This window comes from Colletotrichum tamarilloi, assembly GCF_030869305.1.
Source record: "Colletotrichum tamarilloi strain Tom-12 chromosome Unknown Scaffold_172.1, whole genome shotgun sequence".
NCBI classification, from domain to species: domain Eukaryota; kingdom Fungi; phylum Ascomycota; class Sordariomycetes; order Glomerellales; family Glomerellaceae; genus Colletotrichum; species Colletotrichum tamarilloi.
Genome location: NW_026849555.1, coordinates 40,846 through 62,401, shown reverse-complemented (window position 1 = coordinate 62,401; position 21,556 = coordinate 40,846). Strand labels below are relative to the sequence as shown.

The following is a 21,556-nucleotide window of genomic DNA, read 5'->3' as shown; positions in this document are numbered from 1 at the left end:
CGATCCCAATACGAAGTTCGCGAACATCAGGGATATCCATCGGGCTCAAATCGAAGCGGGTGAAAAGGAGGTTATCACGGCTGAATCCAGCGACTCTGAATGCCCTAGTGAGGCTGGCAGCTGTATTGTAGTGGGTGTGGTTGAGGATCAATAGTTAATAGTAATGAGGAGGTTGGGTTGTGATCCCATCGTTTTTGTGGTGCCAGAAACAGGGGGGTGCCAGGAAGTGGGTATGTTGACTTACTCACTGCACGATCAACAAGAAACAGGAAGATGAACTGAAATATGTTACTAGAGAAAGCATACTCATTCGAAAATGAGGCACTCACAATCTAGGTATATCATTTAGCATGCTGAGATCCATCATAATATTGATGAACAACTCTTACCTTGCTTCCCATGTAGATAATCGGGCATAGCAGTGCTGTTGCCCTGCATGTTGCTTTGCTCGTACCATTTCCGACCACAAACTGCATGATGAGGGCAGAGACTGAATATGCCAGAGATGTTCCATAAATGAGAAACACGAGCCAGATAATCCACGGCAAGTTTCGCCAGCCCTTCCTCCTGACTCTCATTGCACGCAGTGTGATGAAGCTGGATAGTACACAGGCGGTTGTGATTTCGATAATGCAACTGCAAAGCTTTGCAGCGAACGGGCTGTGATACCAAATCCCTTCATCCTCTCTCTTGCTCAGAGTATCCATGGCTACGGCAACTCCTGGTGATATGGCAGTCATCGCAATGTCCGAGTAGAAGGTACTGTCCCAATGTTATGCTAGGCAAAGTTGTGCTAGGCGAAAGTATATTCGGCTCAAGATGTATGATTGATGTCGAAATTATAACGGATAGCGCTTGGCGTCGAGATCCGTCGAACATTTGGACGGGACGCCAATTAATATCCCCACTGGTGACCTTGAGGCTCTGGCAAGAATAAGACTGATTCAAGCGGAACTTCGGATTGTCCGTCCACACTGAGCATCGAGGCCCTCGAACATCACGCCACTGCTCCCCGCCATTTCTAACGCATATGATCGGCCGTACAGCTAGCTCACTGCTGTATTGGACGGGGCGTACTGGCTTATCATCACTGGCATCAAGGAAAAAGCAAGACAGTCGGCGGTCTGATAGTTGCTTCCGTGTGCAATTGGGCTACCCCCCCCGGTGCCGGCATCCTTTGGCAGATCATGCGAGACTAATGTACAGTACCAAGGAGTTATAGACCGGCAACACCGAGAGAAACGAAAAAAGCGCTAGACAGGGGATAGGCGCTAAATCATAAAATGATAGAATCTTAGGGTGATATGTTCCTATTTGATTCGCTCAACAGACTGCGATGCCTTGCCCACACCATTACAGAAGCATGCATCTCTTTGCATAAGTCTTCAGCATGACAGACGTCCCCCCATCTGGAAGAGGACTCACATTTTCTGGCGATAATTTTTTCTCCCGCCTCGAAGCGGCGAGATCTTGCTGGAAGACATCATTTGGGCTGACGCCTACTTACCTACGTCCTCATAACTACTTAATAAGTAAGAAACAGATATTGCCATCTGCTAGTTTGACCCTCAAACCCCTTTGGCACACTAATGCTTAATAAGACTTGGTCCATTTCTACTCAACTGCCATTTTCTGTTCAAATCATGAAGTAACTGATAGTACTTAGCCTAGACCCATGAAGCACATTGTTTTCATCCACACCGTCGCGTGGCGCACCCTTCACGCAGCTTGCGGTGTGCTCATCTAGCATTGGATTCCGGAATGCACCAAGCGATGCGGTTTGATTGGAATGTCTCCCCGGAAATTAATTTACCCAGCTACCTGAGTTTGGGGTGACGCAGTACGGAATAGTGATGCCATAGATATTGCTGGTCGTCTTGTGAAGAGTGGCGATTGTGCTGGCGAAAGCTGGATGAAATTTCAGTAGTGACATGGATATTTCGATAGGTTATCTAGGGCCTACTAACAGGATCTGGGTGTGAAGGTCAAGTAACAGTCTTTGCATGTTCTATAAGTGTACTGTGTACATCGGGTTCAAGGAAACCACGGTAGCAAGCTGTGGGTGTGACCCTGAGAAGGAGCATCTACAGCAAGGGTGAGCTGGAAATATTCCCCGGACAATCGCAAAGTCTTCTCTTCTGCCAAAAGAAACCCTCGTTCATGCTCTCGCATAAGGCTAAGACTTTCCGAATACGGCACAGCAGTCGTTTGACCGTCGTCATCTACATGACTGACATCTCTGCGCATTTGGACAGTGACCATTGTGACATAAGTCTCCTGATTTCCTTTGCAGATCGTAGTCCCCAGGACTGCCGAGCTGATGTGGAGATCACATATGACGCAGCATTGAGGAATCGATACAAAAGCTCGACGAACTGGTATTGCATTGAACTCGTTGAGCTCTGTGGGGTTTGAAAACTATGACGGAGCTGACGTCCACCTAGTGGCAGCCATCAGGATCTATTACTGAATAGTAACAACACACTAGAATATTCTGTCCTTCCATGCTTCGATCGATGCTACGACGAAGAAAAAGAAAAGCCACCAGCATGGCTTCTAGAAGGATGCACCTTCGAGAGGTGGTAAAGATCGTCAGTCAACTTTGACAGCTTCGGCAAGAGTGGCCAACGGCACGATGCAGTCGTTGCTTCGTACTTTGAGGGATCGAAATCTCATCAATGACGGTACAGCTCCTTCTCATAGGAACCGGGCTTGTCCGGCATACCCCCAAACCTGACGCCAGTTCCTCGTCATATGGCGTGTTTTCATCGACGCTGTCCACAGCGGCATCGCCCATGGCACGCAGCCCTCAGGCAGAGAACGGCATCAATAAAGTGAAGATCATTATTGTGATAGGCTTGCTTCGGGATAATGACATTCCACCCAACCATTGACGGATACGAACGCCTGCATGTGGTCTCACTGGTCTGCAGACCCGGCTACACCAACGATGAGTGTCAGTCTGACCGTGTGGGAAGACACACCGCTTCGAATCACAAGGGGGGCCAAGAAGATGTGCCCTAATAGGCGTTCGGACGAGATAATTCGGACTAACATGTCTCGTAGGCGCAGCTCAGGTCCCCCCCTATCCCGGCCTGGTAGACCGCCAAAGAGGAAGCAGAGTGAATTTAGCCCAAAAGAACTGCGGGGGCTAGACCTATAGAACGGATTCAAAGCGGACTGTAATCCAATCAGTTCGCTTGTCAAGTATTGTGGCTTTGCCAACGATCATCGTACTTGGGTATGGGAGGGGGGTGTTACTTCCATATTTGAGATCGAATTAGGCGAACCCCAAGGCTCCCCGCTAGTTTATGCCCTAGAGACGCTGTTTTGACAATTGATCAGGGGCAACGATTACTAGTTCTCTTTTCTTGCTAGAGAATTCTTGAATAAAGCATATAGAAACTAGCATGTCGATTAGACAAGGGACTTTCCTTTTACTATCAGTCTCCGCAACGGGACGAGCAACGACCGTTCTGTGAGCGAGATGGATGCAGTTGTCACGTTCGACGAGACCTAAACCTCTAAGCCCGTATACCTCATCCATCTTCATGCTCTTATCGGGCCACTATAGAAGCTAACACGAAAGATGCGTTGGAGACCCTACCTGCGGAGATACTGGCCATTCCTGAATGCTAAGATGACTGCCATCACTTAAATAATGTGAGACGATTTCTTCAACACTCTGTCGGTTGATATCAATGCCTACCTAGCCGGAGGAGACCTTCTTGCAATATGAATGTTACAAATTCTGCCTTGCAGTCTTCTTAGTACATCTAGGCTCAAAGGATTAGTGAGCCAAAGCGAAAAAAACAAGAAAATTGATTGGACACGCAAGTGGATACGTATGTCTATTTCTGGCGCTCGAGTTGCTGGTCGATCCATCCATTTTGCGGTGTCCCTGATTCAAGAAGACGGAATAGTCACTGAAAACCGCAAAACTAATTCGAAACCGTTTTCCATATTCCTCTGATCACGTGTCGAGTTTCTCTTAATGATTGTCATCTCATCTATTAACTACACACATTATCTAGTTGATGCACATCTACCTCTGGATAACTGCCAACATCCACTCAAACACGGCACAAACGGCCATTCTGAGTCGGGAAGCCATCAAGCTGGCGCGTGACGTACCAACTCTCGCTGCCGACACCCAAGTTGGCATAAAAGACACCAGTGGGGTCAATCTTTTGCTTGAATGCGAGAAGGCGGGCGTACTTCTCGGTTCCGTAGAATGACTGCTGGAAGTCAGGCTCAGTCACGTCACCCTCGCTGGCATATCCGCCACCGCCGGGAGTGACATCCCGCCACGGCTTCATCCACTCGTTGGTCAACAGTTTCGACTTCTCAGCGACAACCTCAGCGGGCGTGCCAACGTCCCAGCCCATGACTGAAATGGCAAACATGGCAGCGCCGCGCCACGCCGGGTTGACGGCGTTGTCGGGGTAAGGGCCGGGGCCGCCGGTGATGCCGAAGCCAATGATCTGACCGCCCTTGTCGCTGAGACCCTTGATAGCCTCAAAGGTAGCGTTGAACTTGGTGGCATCGGAGAAGTTCTCAGTAGGGAAGAGACGGCACGCCGTCTTGGCGGCTGTGCCGCCGACGGACTCCTTGGGGAATCCTGCCTTCCAGGCGGGGAGGAAGCTCTTGTGCTCAGTGTAAACGGGATCGACGGTGATGCCCAGCTCCGTCCACTTGGCGAACAGCGGAGCGGTGAGCTCCTTAAGTTGGACGAGAGTCATGTTGGGAGCGAACCAGGGGAGCATGGTGAAGGTGAGGGCATCGGGGCCGGTGTGGAAGATGTTCCAGTACTCGTAGTTGCCGGCCGCGTTCCAGGTGGGAAGTCCCTCCCAGTAGGCCTTGACGCCAGCCCAGAAGGCTTCGTGGCTGACGGTCGCGCTGGTGCTGAAGCTGAAGGTCATGACGGCGATGGTGTCGATCTTGGGGTAGGCTCTGACGACGTATGAGGTAACGACCCCATAGGTGTCTTACGAATGGTCAGCTTGTTTTTCCTTTGATGGTGAATGGCTCAACTTACTTCCACCGCCGCCTCGAAGAGCCCAGAACAGCTCAGTGTTCTGCTTCTCGTTGGCAGTAACGAAGCGTCCATCAGGGGTGACGACATCGATGCTCAAGACCTGGAGAAATACAACATCAGTAAAGTAGCTTCGTGTAGAACATATGAAGAAGTATTCTTACCGAGTCAGCAGCAATGCCGTACTTGGGCGACAGCGGTGAGTGACCACCACCAGCAAGGTAGCCTCCAGCATAGCCGACAGTCATGCCCTCGCCTCCGACGGCAGTAACACCGAACTTCTCAGCTGCCTCATACAACTCGAAGCCCTGAACGCCGGCACCAACCTTGATAGCGGGGCCAGAGTAAGAGGAAGTGGTGTAGGTCTGATAGAAGTTGATGCTCTTGAGGTGGTGGGTCCAGACCGAGAGGGCACCGGATCCGGAAGAGCGACCGTTGAAGTCATGGCCAGTGTTCTTGACCACAAGACGAATGTTGAGGTTGCGGGCAAAGTTGACTGCGAGTTGGATCTGTGCTACATTCGTGGCCTTGACGACGTACGAGGGGAAGCCACCGACGGTGCAGGTGCCGGCGGAGCTGTTGTCGACTGAGGGCGGCATGCAAGTCAGGCCCTGGTACAGAGGGCTCATGACTGAGGTTGGATCCTCAGCACTTCAAATCTGATTAGCATATTGGAATCAAAACGTAGGGGAAAAGAGGCTTTGGCTTACTGGATCGTAGAGTTGGTCCACTGGTTGGTGATGTACTGGCAGCGAGTGGCATCATAGTTGCCAAAGTCATCAAAGCAAGAAGCGCCAATAGGCACTGTCTCGGTGACGGCAAATCCGGTGAGGAGGTTGAAGACGCTCCATACTGCCTTGTTTGGCCAGAGGAGATCCCCGGGATAAGTTTTGCACTTGTTGAAGGTGCGGGCCGTTCCAGACCGCTTCTCCCCGGCGGCAGTGGTGTCAAAGTCAAATAGGGAGATGTTGGAGAGGGAGAGGTCCGTGAGGTTGGCCAGAAAGGCGTCCGTCAGCTGAACGCTCTCCTCTTTCAAGAGATCAGTGGAAGCGGCAACGACAACGGGTTCAGCGGCCGGGGCCACTGTGGACTTATTGGCTTCTACAATATGAGCGACAGGTTAGTCATGATACAAGTCGCAGAGCACTCGTATGTGAACCCTCAGGGGTTCACATGTGGAAAGTCAAAATGCGAGATCGACATACCGATTACGGCATCGTCAACCACAATGGTCTGAGCGTACGCCAGAGGGAGGGCAGCGGCCAGGAGGAGAGCCTGGCTGAGTCGCGACATATTGTGTGCCAAGAGATTTGAGGGTTGAGAACTTCAGACTGAAGGTGTAAAAGATTGGACAGAGGGCGCGACAAGGAACGGGTTTGCGTGCTTGTCAGACAGGAACCTCCAATGGTTGATCACCGGGTTTGTGGCTGGCGGTGCGGCGGGAAAGAGGCGAGCGTGCAGAAACGAGCAGTACACCACGGGGTTTATAACATCCACGTGGAAGCGTTGCATCTTGCCATCCTTCCTTTACACACCGGTGACACTACGCGTATGGTTCGATAACAAGTGCGAGATATTCCCACTACCGTACTGCTCGTTGTCGATAGTCCACGGTTGATACTGCCTACCTGAGCCCGCCGACATATCCCGGCCGTTCTCGCAGTCGTGGCGGAGACCTTGCATTCGATAGCGGCAGAGGCCACGACATCTCACCAAATTACGAGGGTGAAAGACTCAAGGAGGAAGGGCCAATTTGGTCGAGAAGGGATTTTGGGTCCGCCCCCGGGCAGGAATTGTACCGGGGCCCGGGCTCGCTTACACAGATCTGGATGTCTGTTTGGCCAAGGTGTTCGGGGGGGGGGGGGGGGGGAAGTAGACTAGAGCAACGTTGGTGGCGAGAGTCGTTGAAACCCCGCGCCGGAGGTTACAACGGCGGGACATTAACAGCATCGGCATTGCAAAACTGCGCAAGTACTGTAGCAGGCTGGCTGGTGTCTCCAAGACCGTGGTAACAACTTCTTCTAGACGTTCTCTCCCGAGTGCCGGCGCCGCACCGCCGACACTAACGATTTAAGACCATTGTCTGTGGGCAAAAGTCTACCGCACCTTTGGGCGAGCTCGTCTCTTGAGATGGCGCTGGATAGCGGCTGAGGCGTCTCCCAACTTTAAGCCAAGCTGAATAAGCCCCGTCTATTTGTAGTCTATCCGTACCTATCAGCGTCTGTCTTCCTCCGAAAGGTATGGTGGCGAAGAGAGTGTCGGGAGCTGGAGATCATTCATATGGAACATGGCCCCCCCGGTGAATCTTCTGCACGCTTTGTCCTCTTCCGAGCACCACCGCTCCACTGCGTACCTTGTCCGCAACGAAATTCCGGCTGTCCGCGTTAGTAAATCCCCACTACAGAGTCTAGGGATCCCCGAAAAGTGATCTTGGGGTTTGGTGTAATGGCGGGCAGGACTGAGGGATTTGCGAACGAACTGCCCATTATCCACATAATAAGGGATGTGGATAGCGAGCCGTGCCTCTGGGGAAGACGTTGAGTTTATCTTTGCGATCTTGCTAATGTCTCATAATTCGTCAGCTAAGGAAGATCAAATCAGACTGTATGGGTAGATGAACCATCAAATCGGTCACATCTACCAAAGACATGTCCAACCGACATGTCAAAATCGAGCAGAGAGAAATCGTACGACTTTTCCCATAGCCCCAAACGCATTCCTCATTGCAACCCATGGAAGACACCGCCAGAGTCCAGAAATTGAACAGCGAATCTTTGAGGGGATATTTGCCGTCTTAAGGGGGTTTCCTCTCTGCATGATTGTCTGCAAATTCGTCCTGCGCCAATGCGGCACAGCAAACTCTGTTTTTCTTCAACCCTGTCCACCAGGTAACATTCAGAAATTACTACTTGGTCGCCAAGGGGTCAGGACTCAATCCGAGTCGCTGATGGACTTTCTACGATTCATTCACACCAACCCGCTAGTGCTCAACGCAGACAGCAGCTCCACCTCGCTCCTCTAATGCCTGACGGTGGTTGCCTGCATTTATTCAAAGGCGAAAACGTCCCTCGCAAGCCTCGGCCGAAGCGATGAAGAAAGAGGGGAACGTCGTATTCACAAATCACCGCGTAACAAAAGTGCGAGGTCGTATTATGAATCTCATTCACCGGCCCCATGTTCCGGGCACCACCACGACGCCTTACTCAGATTGTGATGCTATGCGGACCGAACTAATCCACTTACCGATCCAAGACCGCATGGCTGGCTTCTATCCGGTGGGCTTTTGCAAAAATACGATTCGTGTTGGGCCAGAACACGGTCGGCCAACAACATATTTCAGCTCAAATATGTGTTGGCCTAGGGTTGATGGAATTTCCCATAGTGGTGACTGGGCATACGCAGCAAAGCCGGAGGAGTATCGAGCATATACGGATGGAATGTGAGGCTGTCCTTCGATGGATGATGCGAAGTACCTACCTCATACAGAACCAATGATACCCCGTACAGAATGATTGAAACATCCAGATTTGACAATGCAATTGATTGCACGTGCCCTTCCGCAAGTAACGCTGCATTATGTGACTCTACACTCTATCCTCCAATTCCAACATGTCTCATCGTCGATAGCTTTCTGCCTGACTGGACCATCTACAACATGGATGTCTCAGACGTTACCGAACAGTCTTGCCTCCATGGCGTATTGATAGTCCAAATGGAGCAAGGAAACCGGATTGTCGGTATTAAGCTTTCAAGTTATCTGGAATAGTCCGCAGCAATCCTTGTCTAGAGGCAGCAGAGGACTGCAGGAACCTGATAGACGAGAGCCAGCAGTGTTCGAGAATGCGCCATCCTTGACAGGTCCCTGGCATCTTCTCGAACGCCATTGCACAACCAGCCACTCACCAGTCTTCCTTTTCATATTTACTAGGGCAAGCCTCGGGTACGCAGAGCCCATGGATCCTGGAGTCTGAAGGAGTATTCCCTGCTTGGCAGTGAGCCTGCGAGCACAAGATCTCAATGTCGCCTGGTGCTGGCGGAGGAACGACCCTGAATCAGTGTGCTGCCGGCCTCTGGTCTCCGGCCAGGGATGCAGCAATGCAACCCAAGTTGCGGAGATTTGAAGAACTTCAGCAAGTTTTCTGCGCCAACCCCCAAGTCTCCTCTCTGCCCTGTTCTCTTACTATCCGTGGAAATCACCGACCGGGAAGTTGCGAGACTAGTCCGTCTCGACCCCAGCCTTACCATGAAACGGGGTCGTAGAGAATGCAGGTCTGTCACGATTGGCGTACCACTAGGCAGGATCGAATACTGAATACTCCCCCTTCCTGTCCACTTGAACACACTGCTCCTGTAGAGGCCTCAGATGAACGTTACCTTGCTTCCTTGTTCAGCGTAAGATCATAGCTAGTCTCCTGGTTTTCTCCTGTTACGGATGGCGATGGTAAGCAACTATGCTCAAGAACACTGACCAAGCGTTCCCAAGATCAAGATCGAAATGCTGATGGCTCCCCCTTCCCAAGAGTAGCCGATACGAGATACGATCTCTCAGTGACTCAGGAGGAAATTCAAGACCCAACACCTTGTATATATCTCACAAACTCTCCCACGGACCCATCGCGCAACCCGACCCCCGAGCCTTTTCTTCGACCTCTCCCCGGCCTGCTCTTCCACCCCCGGATTCCAAGTTTGACTTTGGTGCCAAGTCTGCAGAGGTTCAAACTTTACTTTCTTTCCATTAGGGCAGTTCAACTTCCATACTCGTTGTTCAACTTTGTGACGAGGGCCAGACATGGAACTCGTCGCTCAGCGGGCCGTTGAGGCTCGGTGGGCTAATGTCGAGGACCTACCATCGACGCCTTTGCAGAAGGTGATCATGGCGATTCTGTTCTTATTCACTTTGACTGCATTCTTGACCTATGCCTTGAGAATGTACAGCAAATGGACATCAAAACAGATTGGACTTGGTAAGTCATCCAACCCAAGCTTTTCTCGTGGAGTGTTCGTCTCATAATTCCATCAGATGACTGGTTCATGACCGGAGCCATGGTAAGACCAGGCCTGCCTCCACCGGCAGAGTGCCGATCACCACCTTTCGGTGTTGCCTGCCCTGACTAACATCAACATGGCAGTTCTTCTCAATGGCACTACTGGCTCCAACATACATGTTCTTCAAGTACTACTACGCCGGCTTCCCTACCGCAGCGCTACCTGCAGACTGGGATCCCGCCCCCATGCTGTTCTGGAACTGGATCATGCAGGTCCTCTACAATCCCATCCTCGCGCTCGTGAAATCATCGATTCTGGTCTTTTTGCTACGTCTAGGTGGGCACAAGCGCGGTGTACGATGGACCATTTACGCCCTCAATGCCATCAACCTGGCGACAATGGTGGCCATTTTCTTGGTGGTGCTATTTCAGACTCTTCCGATAAACGCTTTCTGGGATTCGACTATTCCCAAGCAAAGAGAAATTGATGGACCGTTATTTTACATCGTCAGCGCCATAATCACCATCATCACCGACTTCTTCGTTCTCGCCATTCCGTTCTGGATCTTCCTCGGGTTGAAAATGCGCATGGCCGCCAAGATTGGATTGATAGTGGTATTCCTAGCAGGTGGAGTGTAAGTCATGGCACCTGAAAGATCGTCATGAAACCAGAAGGACTGGATTGACCTCGTATTTGAACCTTTTGATGCTGACTTTGTGGAAGGTCAATCATTGTGGCCATTCTCCGTGTCCACGAACTCCGAAAGAAGTTTTACAATATCACCCCTGGCTACGATCCCCGAGACGGCATTGGCGACACATACAGCGCAATCGAAGTCAACCTCTCCATCATCGCCGCCTGCGTCCCGGCTTTGCGGCCACTCTTCCGCAAATGGATGCCGGGCATGTTCTCCAACAAGAGCAGCGCCGACAACGCAGGATACAACAGCAGTCAATACGGTCGTTACGGTGCCGGCACTGGGAACGGCACGGGAACCGGTCGACTGAATCGGAATACTGTCGGCAACGGGTTCCCGCTGAAGGACATGCGAAGCACACACACCGAAATCCGAGGCCACTCACCAGACGGTAGTGAAGAGGAGATTATGACCTATAACGGCATCATCAAGACGACCAATGTAAGAGCGAAGACAAAGAATGATTTAATGGTTTGAGGATACTAAGGAGTTTAACAAGGTTCATGTCTCGTATGATGATTCGGTTATGACAGATAAGGACTCAGGACGGGAGCAATTGAATTCGGAGAAGCCGGTGAGGCGCAACAGCAAGTTCGGGGTCGGTTCAAAGTAACGGTTGGGTTGAAGGAGCACGAGACTTTGGGAAGGGAATTGGTATGAGCGCATGATCAAAAATTACTTATTTCGCTATTTAATGATCTCACTGTGTGTACTGGAAGCGCCAGTTATTTCCTCTGTTCGTAGAAGCTGCGTTGAGCATGATATCCAAACTTTTCTATCAGCATTGATGACACCCTCAACCCCAGACATGAGAATCAGTTTGCTTAGAGACCTGTCAAGATGTCAGCCATGACTGAACGATGGCTTATCAACGTGTATTGACTAATTTCGGACAAATCCGTACTTCTATGCGCGAGGTCGTGAAACGAGTTGGCATTGCCATCTAGCAGTCATAGGCCCATCCCAGGCAAGTTCCATCTGTGCAGGCAACGCAGTCCTTCTTTCCATTTACGCATTCCTGACAATAGAAACCATCTCGGGTCTGGCGGGGTTCGACAGCATTGCCAGGAACAGCTGGAGCCGCAGCTGCAAAACCGGTGAGGAGAGCGAGCGTAGTGACGATGGCCGCGAATCTCATATTGAAACAAGTTCCTCTAGATTGATGAAAATAGGTGTCGATGTCAAATATGCAACATGTGCTGAAGGCTAAAACGTACTTGGTTTTCCGACTCAGCAACAGTAGGACATCAGCGCCTTCGGACGACCGGTCTACATAGGTATTTAGTTTGAACATGCCTTACTTAGGAATTTCTTCATCACACATGGCAAGAGTCACTTCTTCCCTTTTGTTCGCCTTCGGACATCCGGGAAGAGCATACGCTGCGACGAACAGCTGGTAACCTCATCTCTCCCAAGTCGGATACTCTTTTGAGGCAACTCGTGCAGCAATGGCTGTGACATGCATTGATACGAGGTCTTCGAAGAGACAGATTGGGACAACTCTTGGTGGAAAAGCCAGTTTCCAAGCCCCACAGAGGGAAATCAGACGACTCCGATGCATAGGTGGTGGAAACAGGATAAACCACATGTCAAATAGGGTAGGTGAAAGATGAACGTTGCCCCACAGTAGATGGTAGACTATCTTCCGCCTTCTCTTGGCCTAAGTCTAGGCGGATATGGTGTTATAGACGGAAAACGGCCAGCGTTAAGATGCATAGCCGTCGGCGCCAACCTTAATTACCCACTGTTCGCTTGAATGTTTTAGTTGACAGTGGGACTCAAGAGCAACGAACCAGAAGTCGCATATTCTCGCCAGGCTGCACCAAGCTGCCAATGCCGCATCCGCTCTGAAACTTGTTCACACGCTGTACTGCAATGCTTGACGCCCACGCGATAACCTTCTTTGGTTCTATATAGTCATTCGAGTTTCATTATTCTATTGTCGACAATTGTGTTCTGTTAATGATACGGAAGCTTGGAGAATCATAATGTAGGCAGCTGGAGAACACGAACTTTGCCAATTTGTGCTGGGTGATTGGGCTAGCACCGCAGGAGGATTGCGCATTCTGACGAAACATGGCTAGTACGCATAGAATAGCTCGATGGCTCATCAGCTGCTCAAGTATTGTTCAACAAACTAGGTAGCGTGAGCGAGCGAATGGGCCTTTATCTAGGAAAACGACTGGGACATGTGACAATTGAATCATGGCATTAGGCATTGGTAAAAAGCTGATGATTGCTTATATCTTTTGACGCAACACGCTAAAATTACAATGCTGCCTGTAAATCTCCAGTCGTCTTAACAGTGGTCGGCTTAGCCAGTGCAGCACTGGGTGTCGCATCGCTCGCCCTAAACACAAGTCATTAGGACAGCTAGTCAAGACGAGAAGAGAGAATCAAACTTACGGCCTCAGTCGTAGTCTTTGACGGTCCCAAAGAGCGTTCGAATCCCTTGCCTTTACACATTTCGTTCAGGGATTCGGTGATACCATCGGCAAAGCACAAGCAGGCGCCTCCAGTGCAGTATGTGATAGTCGACGAACAGGACTGGGCGGCGACGCCAGCAGCCAGAAGGACAGCCGTGTAGAAGAAAGATAACTGCATATTTTTCAAAGCGTATTGGAAGTGAGTGATGCTATAAAGAGGGTATCTTGAAATTGGCCGTAGGATGGGGGGTTCAAAACCATTTATAACTTGAGCCGACCTTGAACGCCTGTGTCATGTTCTTGATATTGCGTTCCCACAATGCCAACATTGGTGCCACTGGGGAACCGGGATCTGCTCAAGATGTAACTGAAATAGCAGGACGATCCTTGTTGAGCCTGGCCATCTGAAGCAACTGCGGCCAGTCAACGTGGGGTCGTCTGGAGATGCCGTTCACTGGGATGGTCTGAGACAGACAGCCGGGCTCGCTCAACCCCCACATCCGACGATCGGGTTCGTCCGACAACCTATCGACCTAGTTGATGACCCTAAGTTTGGACGCAAATTCCGGACTGTTGGAATAGCTTGTGACGAAATAATAGTACCCTGGATACGAAGCCACAACGGGCGAATTGCTCGAGGACATGTTCGGCCTGGTGAATTCGATGATGGCGTAGACATAACTCACCAAACCGAGTCCCACTAGAGGAGTCTCCGGCTCTATGTTTCAAACTCTCTCATTCTATCTTACTTACGTTGTTATCTGTCTATTGGAAAATGCAAGCTGGACAGTCATACAGCAGGCTCGGGTATACGCGCCTTGGGGAGACTGAATGACTTATCAAATTGATGGCGTGAAATAGTTTTCCTCAGACTATCATCTACCGAACCATATCAAACAGTACCTATTTTCTTACTAAGGTAGTCGGCATGACCCTGGTCTTCATCAAAAATACATCTGACACTTGCGACGGGATGGACGATTTACTTTCGGACAGAACCCCCGAGATTCAGATCTTCAGGTTGTAGGTAAAAAGACAGCCGTACCACATATTAGCTAATTCATCTTCTTCATGTCTTAAATACTATCAAGCTCGTGTTCTCCACCAAGTGCCTCAGATTCCCTGTTGTTTCAGATCCAACGGTACCATGATTCGTAATGATGGCACCTCATCGGGCAAGTGATTCCGCGAAAACTGACTCAGGAACTACTCAACGTGAAAAGTAGAGACGACTTCAAAAGTCTAAAGAATGGGATTCTAGTGGGTATGTCCACCAGTAAAGAAGTACTTAATACGGCGGTTGGGAACTCCTTGGCAACGCTATGGTACTCGCACACGCGTGACGCCAGGCGCGCAATGCAAAAAGCCGGTTGCTGCGCGACTCGCGATACAATTTGGAGCAGTCTTTGCTACTGAGGTTTTCCTAGAAAGAATCTTAAAGACATGATCTGAATCTTAACAACCGCGGGTGTTCACATTCCAAAAGCTCTCTGGGACGTGGCTGAACTAATTTATAGGCTGACGAGGCCTTTTGACTTTGGTCTCTGTTACTTGAATTGCCGTTATTTTAACCATTGGCGTCAGCGAGAAAAGCCCTTCCGTACTTTAATATTGAACTCTAAGTCTCACAACCAGCACCGTGCACCAGCACACTACGATTCTTTTCCTGTGTTGAAATCTGCACATCAAGAGCAGGGTTACCCTGGAAGAAGTTGACCGGTTTCAGCCCTACCATCATTTTCTCGCACGGCATCACCGGCCAGTCTTCGATACGAGGGTTATGCGTAGACCCAAACGTGTGCCAGACTACGATATCCTCGTTGCGCACCGAAGACGAGTCACCGTCCTTCCGTTGCTCTATCCAGGATCCGATGCCATCGTCTCCGGTTGACTGCATGGTGAACCTCCCGGCCGGGAAGAATTCGTCGTCGTGATGTCGTGTCACCCAGACAGCGTGAGATGTGTACCTTGCACGCTTGCCGTGCCATGAGTTTGGCTGGGCGAGGAGAAGCTGGCTGTAGTGGGGTAGAAGCTTGAAGCCGACAGAAGTTCCTGTAGTTGAATTGGTGACATTCTCATTGACAATCTTGAAAGTTTTGTTCGTGTTGAAATCGAGATCCAAGCCTGCCTCTTTCTCAATGACCTGTGACGTTGTGGTGTATCCTACACCAAAAGGGTTATACGTGTCTGTGTCTCCACTGAAGGGAATCGGGTGAGACTCTTCGACAACCAAGGAGTTTTGAGGCCCATCGATAGCAGCGTCCATCCTCAAGCAGAAGATGTGTTGGTGATACGGCGCCAACACACCTGGGGCGACAATGGTCCCCCATGGAACCTTGGTGTCAAGGTCAATTGGTGCTGTCGACATGATGCCCGTGGCACGGACTTCGTAGAAGATGGACCCATCCTGCTGAAAATAGAAGAGGAAGATGTACTCGTAGTTGCTGACCGTGATGATTGTCTGCAGTACCAGAACTCTAGATCTCGTGACCACAGCGTTCCCCGTCCGGAAGTTTGTATGCTTCCAAAGGATACCATCATCGATTTCGTGACAGCAAATAACGTTTGGCATCTTCAAAGGTTCTCCTGATGAGGTGCTGAGCCAGCCGTCAAAGTACTTGATATGCCCGAGACAATCGCAGCCCAACTTGAGATTATTGGCGTTGATTCCTGCGCCGTCGTTTCCCAAATCAAAAGCGGCTTTCCGAGGGTAGGGGCATCGAGGATCTCCGTAAGGCACGAACATCTCGGCTAGAGACAGACGATGAAATAGACTGCGGCCCTCGAAACGGATGTCGTGAAGAGTCATGCCCTCTCTATAGTTGAAGCCGACTCTCAATGTCCACTTTTCCCAAGAAACATGGTTTTCCTCGATACTGAACGACGGACCCTCGGGCTGGGAGACGTGGTACGGCTTTGTCGTTGTCCTGCGCTCTTGTACGAAATCTGGATGATACTCGCTGTTGGAATGGATTTTGCGGCGATCAAATTCCTTGCCCTCGTCACTGAGCTTATCGTGCTCTCCAGAAGGCAGACGGTAGATTTTGACCACATCGAGGGAGTTGGATACCTCCGCACATATGTCCAACGGGTAGGCATAGTAATTCGCGTCGGGGTTGTCAGAGAGTCGCATATAAAACCATGCCTAAAGTCTTTAGTTCAATATTGTATATGCGCGGAATATGTTGTAATCTCACCATTGTCCAGCGGTCTTTCATATCCTTCATGCCGTCGGTAGCATATGCCCATGGCTCAACGACGACGGTAGCGCCTTCTGGTAGTTTGAGGGCACTGATCTCCCGTTGAATGTTCTCATCTTCCAGGCAAGCCGCAGCAACTTGTGCCATAAAGTCAGTGTCGATGAAGGAATGGCGACCTGGTAGCGGGGTGGTAGAAGCGACGCTCGCAGTGTCCAAGTTGACAATCATCTCGTGCAAAGTTTTGGCGACGTAAGCCTGCACTCTGGCCTGTCTTTCCGGGTGGACGGCATCTCTATTACCGCCATGCTCGCTGTCGAGGAACTTGACCAGATCTTTCTTTGGTGGCTCAACGAGAGAGATTGCTCGGTAGAATATCTTCTTGCCGTGGTTCGACTCACGGACGATTCCGGCGGCCTGCATTATGTCAACAATCATATTGCATACGTAGCTCCTATAGTATTAATCTCTTGAAGATCACTCACCTGGCTTATTTCTTCTGGTCGTAGAGGATCAAGTGGATGGGGTTTCCCCTTCTTGTTGGCGTCTCCCATGTTTATTCTTCACCACTAGGAGTAACAAGGAGGTAACCTGACGAATGGCACTGAACAGGAGTAAAGTTTGGCTATCGGTACATTGAATGAGAGGTAGAGAGGCTTTAAATAGGTTGTCTGAGGTAATTGCCGGCGATTTAACTTCCGAATGGCGCCGAAAGCGGCACATGTGACTATCTCGGGGTTGATAAGCCGGCCATTCGGAACGATAGTGCACCCCCGCACCGGACGGCGTGCATCGCTGTCCCCGAAGGGTAGTTAGAGCCTCAAAAGTGGAGAACTTCTTCCGGTGCCGTTCCGCAAAGGTAAGGAATTGTCGAGACAATAGCCGGTTCTCCGGTCGTCAACCCAGTTCTTCACTCATAATACCGGTCCGGCCTGTCTGTCCTGCACCGGGTCGAGATGTCTTCTACGCCCTTCGGGTGGACCATCTAGCACCTCGTCTGGCCGTTCATGGTGAACCTGTGCCGCCTAAAACACAAATTCGATCATATTATTAGGAAGACTAGTGGGCAGGTGTATTTTTCATATCTGTTAAATTACTATTTAACCATAAGCATTCTAAGTTCGTTACACAAATTGAACTCCGTCAGGCCTTCCTTGCCCGCCGATCCCACCCCTTAGGTACATTAGGAAAAAGCCCCTTCTGACAATGTCAGCCGCATAAATCCTGACTCCTCGGCTTTCCAGGTTCTACCTCATTGATAAATCCGTTAAGTATCTTGAACTAGTCATAGTTAAGGCCACCTCTTTATTCCAGTTATTCTATATCAAATGTGCTCAAATACTGGCTCTCAGCGTAAGCCAACCGCCTAGAAGAAGGGAGCGGGCAGCAAAATAGCAAACACCGCCCAAGAAGAGGATAGCAAGATAAAATCCCGAGAGCGCTGTTCCGCCCATACTCTCCAGCATCTGTCCACCGATGGGGACGGTTACTAGCAACGAGAAACTGACTACAAAGTTCATGGTGCCTTGAAGTCATATCGTTAGTCAACAAAGAAGGCGATAGCGATGGAAGAGCATCACTTACCCAAGTACCTCCCGTAATCCTTTGGCTCGCAAGTCTTTCCTAAACAAACTAAGCTGTGTCAGCAGTTTCATCCAACAATATAGAGATCATGGAGATTTCTTACCTGGTGTGCTCGAAAGAAAGGATCCCGATCCGTAGCCCCAAAGCGCGGCAAAGGCATACAAAGCACCGATATGCTTGGTTCCAAAAGGCACGAAAACGACCCCGGTAAACACAATCGTAATACCTATCATGATGAGGAGGATGTTGAGGTGGCCAATTCTATCGCCGATTACGCCGGTCATGATCCGACCGAAACATGAAGTACCGTTCAGAATGGCCACGAGGGAGAACCCAATGTTCGAAGGGAAGCCTGCAGCAATGGCAAAAGTAGGCAATAGGCCGGTAATTCCAAAGAGAACAAATTCCAGCATGAAGAGACCACCGGCCATAAAGCCGAATGGAGGGGAGCGGAAGGCGGAGAAATTGAGCAGGGCTCCGACTCTCCCGACGGGTGCTCCAGAGACAGGAGTGGACAGGCGAGGGTAGGGGAGGAAACAAATGACGCCCAGAACCATGATACCAAGGACTAGGAATCCCATGATCCTCATGGACCACTGCCAGCCCAGTCGAGGCAGGATGGACCGAAGCATCATCGAGATGGTCACACCCCCGAACGAGGATCCGGACAGGGCGACTCCCATGGCAAGCCCCTTGCGGCGGTTAAAGAGCTTTCCAATAACTGCCACAGCGACTGTTGATGTGAGGGCACCGCCGATGCCGCCCAGTACTCCCAAGCAAAGAATGAAGTGCCAGTATTGCGTGCATTCACCCATGATGAAGAACACGGGCACATAGAGTGCCACGGAGATGGGAGCCAGCCACTTCGTCCCATAGGCATCCATCAATGGCCCGGCTTGGATTCCAAGGAACAGTGCAAGCGAGGTGAAGATTCCGCTGATCCAACCTAGATCGCGAGTGGAGTACTCACTCAGCTGGTGTAGCTGGAGATAGGACTGAACAGTTCCAACAGATTGCATGAACCCTATATTGAATCATAAGCATAGTCTCAGAGAAAGGAAGGTATCATCAAGACGCTTACCGTATGATGGATAAAGAAACATAAATGATCCTAAAACACATAGCCAGGCCAATGGGCTAGATTCGGGGTCGTGATGGCGAGAACTCGTCGGACTGCGCATCGCCCCCAGCTCAATAGCGCCCGGCGCATCGTGGGATTCGGTCACAGCCACTCTATCTCGCTCCTCTGAGGCGCCCATTGTGGCTTTCGAGAACGATTCCGGAATTTGACGGTAACTACGTGATATGTGCCAGAGAGAACGTTCAGTTCGGTGCACGAAGTTTTCTCCTCTTTAGTCGTATCTCGGGATCCAAGGCCGTCTGGCCGGGATGCCTGCCGAAGACGGCGTATGCACCTAGTAAGAGTCATTCAACCATGTCAACCACGCCTTGCAAACCTTGCGTCTCATAGAAACCACCGTATGTGGCAGAAAGTGGGGTCCCACGCCCTAGGCTTATCAAGTGTTCGCCCCAGGTTGATGGAGTCGATCTAGAATCTCTTTCAGAAAGAGTCTGCATGTCTCCACGTCCGATGGGCGGAGATGGGTTGGGGTAGTAGTGTTCGTTGGGTTTCCTCGGGAAACTCTTCCCAGTAAGGCAGTTTTGCGCGGACACTATAGGGTTCACAAAGAAGACAATAACTTTTAGCGTTCCACTAGTTTGAAAGCCTGTGGCTTATGTGCATTCTTGAATGTAATATATTGACACACAAGTCGGGATGTATATACATGAAATCACCCTGCGCTTGTTTAGATATTTACACAAATTACAAGTAAGAAGCCTCAACCAAGAAACCAACGGTGAACTTGGAGTGGCGGAGGACGGCAGACCACTGGATAGTGTCGTAGCTCTGTTGCATGTCAAGTCAGCATTTGATCGATTGCTAAGTGGGAGTGCCGGCAACTTACGTCGTTGGGGCTGTGGATGTAGGGGGTGGAGGTGTCGATGGGCTCATCACAGACGTAGGCGGCAGCTGTCGGATCAAATTAGCCATCAAGTTTCACACTTCCCAAAATATTGGCGTCAACTTACGGAAGCCGTTGGAGCGGGCGCTGGCGTGGTCGGAGCACCCGTATCCGCAGACGTCGCTGGTAGGCGCGCTACCGGTGTACTGAGTTCCAATGAGACGAACGTAGGTGGTAAGAGCAGAATCAACTATCAGGAGTCAGCGATGCTACTACATGCGTGCATGTCATCCATAAGTGATGAGCTTACCGTAGTCGTTGTAGACCGAGAGCTTGCCAGAAGGAGAGTAACCGGCCATATCCTGGTTGACGAAGGCAAGCACCGTCTTTCCGGCGGACTTGTAATTGGCGAAGACAGCTTGGGAGCCGAGAAGGCCACCCTCCTCACCGGCGTAGAAGTGGAACTCGAGGGTGTTCTTGGGCTTGAAGCCGGCGTTGGCGAGGACGCGGAGAGCCTCAAGGATGACAACGACACCTGAGCCGTTGTCGTCAGCACCGGGTCCACGGGCAGTGGAGGATCCTCCGGTGGAGTCGAAGTGGGCACCAACAATGACTGGTGATCACGGTTAGCACATGAGAGGCTGAGATAGAGATGGGCAGTTGAACATACCGAGGTCAGAGCTGGTTCCGGGAATCTTGACGATGATGGACGGCTGGCTGAAGGAGTGGGTGAACTGAGTGACAGTGATGGCCGAGTTGGCAGCAGCAACAGTCTTGACCTGGTTGAACAACCAGGTGGCGGCTTGGGTACCGTAGGTGGAGCGGTAGTAGCGGTTGTAGAAGCTAGAAATTATCAGCACGCACTCGCTGATTGGATTAGGGCTCATGAGTGACTTACTCGGTCAAAGTCTTCAACCAGGTTTGGGGGTTGGTGTTGGAGACCGACGCGATGAGGGTGTTTGCCTCGGTGACGTGGGACAGAGTGGTGGGGTATGTCACTCTGGCCTCAAGAACCTCCTCCGGCGGGGTGGACAGGACCGCCAAGACCTCATCGTCCTTTGATGGGTTAGCTTCATCCATAAATCGATGAGAAACAGTCCAGACATACGACAATGTCGGTGATGTCAATGAAGCCAATGTGCTTGTTGACATATTCCTCAATTTTCTGATCCTCCGTGACCCAGGTGCCGGCGTCGGCCTCGGACGTCTTGATCAGACGGAGCGCAGGGTCAACTTGAGTCTCCTCAGTGGCAGGCGCAGCCAGGGCAACCCTGGAGGCCGCAAGGATCGCGAGAGCAGCGTTGAGATGCATCGTTCAGATTGTCCCGTTGATGAGCGACGTCCGTTGATGAATGGTGCAGGTGCAACGAAAAGAGCAAGAGAACCTCTCTGGCCAAGAGTCCGGAGAGAAGCCCCCTTTAAATAAACTCATCGCGACCCCAAGCAGAAGCGAAGCATCTACGGTCTCCCGCCCATCGCTTGCGGGATGTGGAGGATCAGCCAGGACGGCGGCAGGACCCGTTGCCCCAAACAGGCATCTCATTATGCCAACGGCTTTCGCCGTCATGGCACGCAATACAACGAGTAGACAGAAACAGGAAGCCCGTTACTCAGAAGCCCACAGCACCGTTCAGTCTCTCGGGGGATGTAGAGCATGCGGCAGGAGC

At 50.8% G+C, this 21,556-nt stretch overlaps 8 protein-coding genes across 8 annotated transcripts; 1 reads left to right on the top strand and 7 right to left on the bottom strand.

Moving 5' to 3' along the window:
• Nucleotides 1–1,804: 1,804 nt before the first annotated feature.
• On the bottom strand, nt 1,805–2,262 carry CTAM01_15678 (uncharacterized protein; the record flags this gene model as incomplete). Its single annotated transcript, XM_060531672.1, has 2 exons — nt 1,805–1,908; nt 2,058–2,262. 2 exons carry the CDS (start codon nt 2,260–2,262, stop codon nt 1,805–1,807), a joined length of 309 nt encoding a protein of 102 aa, XP_060373770.1.
• A 1,811-nt stretch (nt 2,263–4,073) lies between these two features.
• Nucleotides 4,074–6,328, bottom strand: CTAM01_15677 (uncharacterized protein; the record flags this gene model as incomplete). Its single annotated transcript, XM_060531671.1, has 5 exons — nt 4,074–4,987; nt 5,039–5,138; nt 5,200–5,686; nt 5,746–6,136; nt 6,241–6,328. 5 exons carry the CDS (start codon nt 6,326–6,328, stop codon nt 4,074–4,076), a joined length of 1,980 nt encoding a protein of 659 aa, XP_060373769.1.
• Nucleotides 6,329–9,824: 3,496 nt separating this feature from the next.
• Nucleotides 9,825–11,331, top strand: CTAM01_15676 (uncharacterized protein; the record flags this gene model as incomplete). Its single annotated transcript, XM_060531670.1, has 5 exons — nt 9,825–9,999; nt 10,056–10,081; nt 10,165–10,655; nt 10,745–11,159; nt 11,218–11,331. The coding sequence occupies 5 exons, from the start codon at nt 9,825–9,827 to the stop codon at nt 11,329–11,331; spliced, it is 1,221 nt and encodes a 406-aa protein (XP_060373768.1).
• Nucleotides 11,332–11,661: 330 nt separating this feature from the next.
• On the bottom strand, nt 11,662–12,012 carry CTAM01_15675 (uncharacterized protein; the record flags this gene model as incomplete). The annotated part of the gene is made up of 2 exons (XM_060531669.1): nt 11,662–11,872; nt 11,936–12,012. The coding sequence occupies 2 exons, from the start codon at nt 12,010–12,012 to the stop codon at nt 11,662–11,664; spliced, it is 288 nt and encodes a 95-aa protein (XP_060373767.1).
• Nucleotides 12,013–13,032: 1,020 nt separating this feature from the next.
• Nucleotides 13,033–13,322, bottom strand: CTAM01_15674 (uncharacterized protein; the record flags this gene model as incomplete). Its single annotated transcript, XM_060531668.1, has 2 exons — nt 13,033–13,068; nt 13,125–13,322. 2 exons carry the CDS (start codon nt 13,320–13,322, stop codon nt 13,033–13,035), a joined length of 234 nt encoding a protein of 77 aa, XP_060373766.1.
• Nucleotides 13,323–14,762: 1,440 nt separating this feature from the next.
• Nucleotides 14,763–16,895, bottom strand: CTAM01_15673 (copper amine oxidase; the record flags this gene model as incomplete). Its single annotated transcript, XM_060531667.1, has 3 exons — nt 14,763–16,289; nt 16,342–16,758; nt 16,827–16,895. The coding sequence occupies 3 exons, from the start codon at nt 16,893–16,895 to the stop codon at nt 14,763–14,765; spliced, it is 2,013 nt and encodes a 670-aa protein (XP_060373765.1).
• Nucleotides 16,896–17,675: 780 nt separating this feature from the next.
• CTAM01_15672 (major facilitator superfamily transporter) lies at nt 17,676–19,184 on the bottom strand (the record flags this gene model as incomplete). The annotated part of the gene is made up of 4 exons (XM_060531666.1): nt 17,676–17,866; nt 17,926–17,964; nt 18,029–18,949; nt 19,007–19,184. The coding sequence occupies 4 exons, from the start codon at nt 19,182–19,184 to the stop codon at nt 17,676–17,678; spliced, it is 1,329 nt and encodes a 442-aa protein (XP_060373764.1).
• Nucleotides 19,185–19,750: 566 nt separating this feature from the next.
• On the bottom strand, nt 19,751–21,201 carry CTAM01_15671 (peptidase family M28; the record flags this gene model as incomplete). The annotated part of the gene is made up of 7 exons (XM_060531665.1): nt 19,751–19,834; nt 19,893–19,957; nt 20,017–20,139; nt 20,200–20,502; nt 20,560–20,732; nt 20,788–20,945; nt 20,998–21,201. 7 exons carry the CDS (start codon nt 21,199–21,201, stop codon nt 19,751–19,753), a joined length of 1,110 nt encoding a protein of 369 aa, XP_060373763.1.
• Nucleotides 21,202–21,556: the final 355 nt, after the last annotated feature.